Raw genomic sequence first — 6,537 nt, 5'->3', positions numbered from 1 at the left:
TTCTATCTAAGTTCTCCCCCCCTCTACACTATCCCTCGCCCATCTCATGAGGGTTTCAAATTTCTCTTTATCTACTTTCTCATCTTCTTTCACCGACTCCCTTACTATTTACCCCTCAATGTATTCCTCTTGTACCCTCTGTTCTTCCTCGTTGTTTCCCGGTTCCTGTCTTTTCTTCTTACTTTCTAAGTTCTTCTCTTCCTGATCTACTATTTCCATAGTCTCCTCTAGCACCCTCTTCATTGATGGTGATCCCTTATGGGCGGTGAAATTCCAAGGTTCTTCGTGGTACGATTACACTCCTCTTTGGGTCCGCCCCTTCTATTTGTCCTTTATCCATTTGCTTTCCCTATAATTCTCTATTTTTTTATAAAGGGCCGTTCCCTTACACGGTGTCCCTATGTTGTCACCACTCAAATTTTCTCCACTTCCCAGTGGATAGGGAACTGTCCCACTGGGGAATCTCGTTAATCCATTCATGCGCGTCACGAGGCATTTGGCTATTTAAATTTCTTTATTAAAAAAAATGTAAGTACATAGCAATCTCCTACTGCATCATCGCCAAGATGCAGGTGGTGCGGACCAGAAGGTGTTCCATCCGGCTCAGAAGTTGGGGGGATTGAAGGCTGTTGAAGGACTACGCTTTCGGCTGGAGGCTGCGGGTGAGTCCTGTGTTCATGCTGTCTCGCTTGAACATAGGTGGGGAAGGCCCTGGAACAGAACTGACATTTGCGTCGATCACCGCACTTGCGAGATGACGCATGCGACTGTAGGCGACTTTTAGTGAGAAACTGAATATTATAAAATAGAACTGAATTAAATATTAAAGCTCAAGGACAAGATGGGATTAACCGTACTTTGCTTATTGTGAGGCCAATTTTTCTTAGCTTCATCTATTTCATCTGTAGAAATAGGTGTGAATGTTTTGTCAGATTGAATGGGAATGAACAGTTCATTATCTTCAGTTGACACTTGCTCCAAAATGGATTTATAAAACTTCTCAATTTCGTTGATGGATGATGTGACTGTTGAATTATTGAGATTGCGCCCATTCATCATTCATTCATCATTGTTGGAATGGTGTTTATAATTCCTTGGAGAGGAGTTTTGTTAGATAATTGTTTAGATTTATCATAAATATTTGATGGAATATTATGAGTAACGATTGGGACATTAATCCATGAGGGACTAGCTATTTGACTAGTATGAAATATTTCATTTGTAATAGTTTCCTTAGATGATTTTACTGAATATATGTTGGTATCTATAACTAGTAAATTATTGTCCATATCAATTATGTTATTTGTATTGACAAATTCATCTAGAGATTCAATAGAGATTGTTACTTATTGATTTATTTAATGGAGCATCTAGCCACCAGCTACCTGGCTAGTATGAAATACTTCATTTCTAGAAGTTGTCTTGATTGATTTTAATGGAGACATGTTGTGATCTGTGGCAAGTACATTAAGGTCAATTTCATTTAGAGAGAGAGAGTTGTTATTTAAACTGATACTTGAAAGAGTTTGGCTTCCAGTTGTAATTTTTCCTTTTGCCATTTTCAGATATTTAGAAAATTAGTCACGTCTACAAGATCGTTGCTGTTGATTCATTATGATAATGAAGTCGATGACGTTCAATATTTATCCTACCCCCAAGAACAGATTAAGATAGAACTTTATACTAATGAACTTTGGTATTAGAATTAATTATCATCAGAAGCCAAGGTACTTAGTTTTTCACATCTAAGGCATCGTTTTTTGTATGTTGGATCCAATCTTTTCAGAGTGTTTCATCGATATTTCGTCTTTCTTCCCTTTCATTGTTATTCCTTTGGTGGCTTTTCCTATAATTGTTTTTGAACCTATAACATTTTCTTCATTTTCACTGCTAGAACTTGTAATGGTACCAATCGGGGTATCATTTGAAATTACAAAAGTTACGAAGAAATGGCTACGTGCTCAACTAGAATGAATATAAACACAGATATTAGTACAAATGAGGCATTATTTACAAGAAATATATATAAATTCCTACCTAGATTTGGATTTCGCAATCGCACGTCTTAACAGTTCGAATGTTTGAACGCATACCATGTTTACGACGTGGCTGGCACTGTCCTCGAGTGTTGTTTCTGGCTCTGACCAAAGACTATATACACTTATAGATTGCTAACTCCGTAGTAAATCTTGGTGATCAAATAAATGTGGACAGCGCCATCTATTGGGGCCGAACAGTACTAAAATAACTAAGTATTAGGGGAATCCCGTAGGTCTAGGTTTTTATATTCATTTTTTAATTTTTATTTATTATAATAATATTTTTAATAAAAAAGTCAGACTATTAATATACATTTTTTATTTTTTCATTTTTAAACATTTAGTAAAAGCTTTGATAACTAAATTGTCTAAATCCTTATGACCACTGCCTTTTCCTTTTAATAAATTATTTATAATTTTTATATAATAAAATAAACAATATTTATTACAATTTTATATAAAAAAAAACAATTTTAAATTTTTATGTCTCGCACAAAATAAGGTTTCAATTCTGAATTTCTTGTTTGAACACATTTTAATACAATTTTCTTTAAATTAATTAAATTAAATGATGTTTGGAAGGGTGTTAAAAACTATAGAAGAAATATTGTGAAAAATATTCGTAAACTTACAAACAAATCTGAGATTTTATACAGAGTGTGTATTCTGAAACAAGATCAATTTCGCTGTTTGAGTCACTAGTGTCTTCTTGTGCAATGAGGTCTTTTAAACTATCCAATGCCCCAGTCGATAAATCCTCCCCACAGTTAAAACTTGGGAAGTGTGATGACATAAAATTTACTGTTAAAGCTTTAGTTGAGGAGATAAAGGAGATGCACATTGGATTGACATTTCTCACTCCATGACTTCTTATTTGACCGAAGAAGTTTTCAAGAGGGTCTTGGTTAAACGACCTGGGTCTAACGAATTAAATTCCATGTCTAATAACTTTTTCGAAAAATATAAGAAGCCACGAAGAGTAAAATGCCAGTTTTTAATGATGGTGTGACAATTTGATGGGAAGACAGAGGGAAATTAAAATACATTGATTTTAGAATTGGAAGGGATTGTTGCCAAAACATGAAATATCTAGATTTAAATGTCAACACATTTCTTAAATCTTTTCCTACAGGAGAATTTATCGCACTGCCATTGACACTATCAAAGAGTTGGTCAAAAAATAGTAAAAGATCTGCTGTTTCTGTTGCCTTAGGGTCCACAAAATATTGAGAAGTTGGTATCTGTTCCTTACTGATTTCAGCCCTAATTTTCAGAGCTGTAGCAACACTTGTGTACAGTTTTTTACCCTCATTGTTCTTATTTTGCGAGGTAAGACATGTTCGTCTGTCAACTTTGAAAACTGACTAAAATTCCCAATTTTCTGGTCCATTTTATAAATATCTATAATATGTGACCAAGAAGCAACTTTATCCTACCCATCTTGCTTAAAATATAATAATTTATTTAATAAAGAATTTCGGATACCTTTTAGCAAATAGGGAGGATCAAACAAATGAACGATTTCTTTGCCATTAATTAAATAGCCTTGAAATTTGTTTTCAATATTTTCTTCTATACAATAAGTATTCGTCTCATTTAATAAAACATTAATGGCAGCATTATATGTTGCTCCTCGATCACATACTGTAGCGACAATTTTCAAACTTGATAAACGAACATGTCTTATTGCTTCTTTTAAAACCCTCACTAAGTATACTGTTGAAGTAGTACGTTCACAAAAATAAAAACAAATGGGTTGTTTCCAACTTTTGTGAACACCTTTCAGAATGAAAACTAGAGCGTTATCAGCAAAGTTTGCTCGCCTATCATTGGCTCCAAAATCAACAAAACCTTCTACAAAATCTTTGTTGGGATTGAATGAAATGCAACAACTCAAAAAAATTTCGTCGAACATTAAGACACAGTAAGTACCAATTTTTTTTCATTTTACCCACCACACTCTTTAAATGTTTAAAAAACTTGTCATTAATTCCACAATGGAATAGAATTTGGCTTAAAAGATTGGAGAGAATCTTGCGGCTAGGTAAACCAAAAATTTTGGAAAGGAACCTGTACACTTTTCCACTCTGCTTAAATGCAGACAAAGCAAAAATTTTATCTTCCATAGTAAATCGCCTCTCTCTAGGTTTCAATTTTTGGTTACTAATCTGATTCTCAATAAAACTTACATTGGTGTCATTAACATCCTTCAAAACATTTGTGAGGTTTATATTTGCCATTATAAGTTTCAATTTTTGTTTTGTTTCTAAATGTTTTTTTGTGTACCCTCTTAGCTGCTCTCGTAATTTTTTGTATTGTGCACTTCAACTCAACTTATTTCTTATTTACCCCGGTTGCTCTCCTTGGACCTGAAAATAAGGTTTAAATTAACAAATATTTAGTAAGAAATTTTTAAATGAAGCAAAAATATTATGTGATAATTATAGTTGATCAACTGACAAATTTAACTAATCTATGGCTCTAAATTTAATTTACATGATTTTTATGAAAAAACTTTTCTTAACATACAAATATTTTTAAGAATGTAAACAAAAAAGTTGTTATATAATATGGTTTAAGGTTTCAAAAATAAAAATAAAAAAAAATGAAAAATGAGACAAATCATAAAAACATACAGGTGTCTACAATCTACCCCTGCCATTAATATGTTTTACACTTACTTCTTTTGAGAAGAATTTTTCTGATATTCTGCTGCCATTATTGTATCATAATTCAGCATGGAGGATGCCATTGAAATATTTGGAGTTGAAGGATTTTCAGGTTATTGGATAACATTTAATTCTGTATCATTTTCCATAACTCTGAATATCCGTTTTCTACTATAAATTTTTGTTGGTTTTAATACCGATTTTACAGGACTAAATTCTACATTAGTGGTACCCACAATTTTTAAAATAAATATGATTAATTTATATCATGTCTTTGAATAAAAAGTTACCTTTTATTTTTTTAAGAGTTGATGTAGGGGTTTCAGGAGGGGATGGTAAATAAAAAGGACGCTAACACAAACAACAACACAAAAAACACAATAAAAAGAAGAAAATCATTAAAAAACGCACTCCTGATGGAAATAAGCAATGCTAAACAAAGATTATCAAAACTGACGCTAACTTACCACTTAACTATTTATTTAACAGCATAAGAGTAAATACAATTAACAATTTGCCATTATTATTAAATAGAACATTACATACTGATAACATTTAATTAATTGTCGTATATCGTTAAATTTCAGCTCATAGGCACGAACAATTTCTAATCACTCGATCTTTTTTATTATATTTGTTCATAACATTTAAAATGTTTTAATATGCACTATTTTACGTTTCGTAAATACTTGGTTTTGTTATGAAAATCTACATAAAGAAATTAATAATAAAATTGTCCATAAAACAAAGTTTTAAAAAAGTAACTGGGTGTTGCGATTCATGACTGTTAATTATTTATTTAACAGCATAAGAGTAAATACAATTAACAATTTGCCATTATTATTAAATAGAACATTACATACTGATAACATTTAAGTAATTGTCGTATATCGTTAAATTTCATCTCATAGGCACGAACAATTTCTAATCACTCGATCTTTTTTATTATGTTTGTTCATAACATTTAAAATGTTTTAATATGCACTATTTTACGTTTCGTAAATACTTGGTTATGTTGTGAAAATAGTTTATTTTATTTTTTGTATGTAATATTTTAAATATTTTTAAAATATACCACATTAGCTCAAATACTAATTTAAATCATTTTTAAAATCTTTCAAAATAATATTAATTAAGATTATTTTAATGTTTGTTAATTATTTAATCGCTTTAAATATTATAATTATTATAATAATTTCAACAAATCACGAAAAATATTCTCTGAATAACTAAAGTTAAAATTAGTTAATAATTTGGTGTATTTCAATCCTTGCAGTCCTGTTTATATTACAAAATGTTATTCTGTAATTTCGATACACTTGAGGCAGTGCCAAAACTTATATTAATTCAGTTTTTAAACCAAAACGATGCACGGTAACAGAATGTGAACTTTATTTTCTCTTTTTGTATAGCATTCAATTTCCTACAAGAAATATAAATAGAAATTTTATGTTGGATCAATATGGATTTTTCCCTATGGAAAACTGAGATGAAAAGAACCTTGCTATTAAAATTAAGAGCTCATGTTTGAAGAGCATTTTTGAAAGATGCTAGAAGTTAAACAAAAATCGTGACTAAATATTAGGATTAAAACTAACTCTGCATATATGTAATATTCAGAATATTTTTATTGCAAATACATCAATTAATAAACACTGTAAAAATGCTATCAAAGAATTGGACAAATATGATAACTAAGACCGACAGAAGATATAATAAATAAATAATTTTTATAATTTCTATATATGAGTTAGTTTTAATCCTAGTATTTAGTCACTTAGTAGTACTATTTTGTTTTATTTTACTTTTATTTTATATTATTAGTACTT

General features: G+C 30.6%; 1 protein-coding gene across 1 annotated transcript; it reads right to left on the bottom strand.

Annotated features, from left to right (window-relative positions):
• Nucleotides 1-637: 637 nt before the first annotated feature.
• Nucleotides 638-5,079, bottom strand: LOC126265983 (uncharacterized). The gene is made up of 4 exons (XM_049969090.1): nt 3,476-5,079; nt 2,694-2,968; nt 858-1,025; nt 638-777 (listed from the first exon to the last, which is right to left on the bottom strand). Exons 1-4 carry the CDS (start codon nt 3,952-3,954, stop codon nt 638-640), a joined length of 1,062 nt encoding a protein of 353 aa, XP_049825047.1. The 5' UTR covers nt 3,955-5,079.
• Between the last annotated feature and the right edge of the window lie 1,458 nt (nt 5,080-6,537).

The sequence above is a fragment of the Aethina tumida genome, chromosome 6, assembly GCF_024364675.1.
Source record: "Aethina tumida isolate Nest 87 chromosome 6, icAetTumi1.1, whole genome shotgun sequence".
Classification (NCBI taxonomy): domain Eukaryota; kingdom Metazoa; phylum Arthropoda; class Insecta; order Coleoptera; family Nitidulidae; genus Aethina; species Aethina tumida.
Note: the sequence above shows the minus strand (reverse complement) of the source record. Positions and strands in the feature narration are given on the sequence as shown.

Coding starts and splice junctions, on each gene's coding strand:
- LOC126265983 (XM_049969090.1), bottom strand. CDS start 3,954: ATGTTCGACGAAATTTTTTTGAGTTGTTGCATTTCATTCAATCCCAAC. Junction 1,026..2,693: donor TGTTTCAGAATACACACTCT/GTATAAAATCTC, acceptor ATAATTCAACAG/TCACATCATCCATCAACGAA. Junction 778..857: donor TTGGCCTCACAATAAGCAAA/GTACGGTTAATC, acceptor TCTCACTAAAAG/TCGCCTACAGTCGCATGCGT.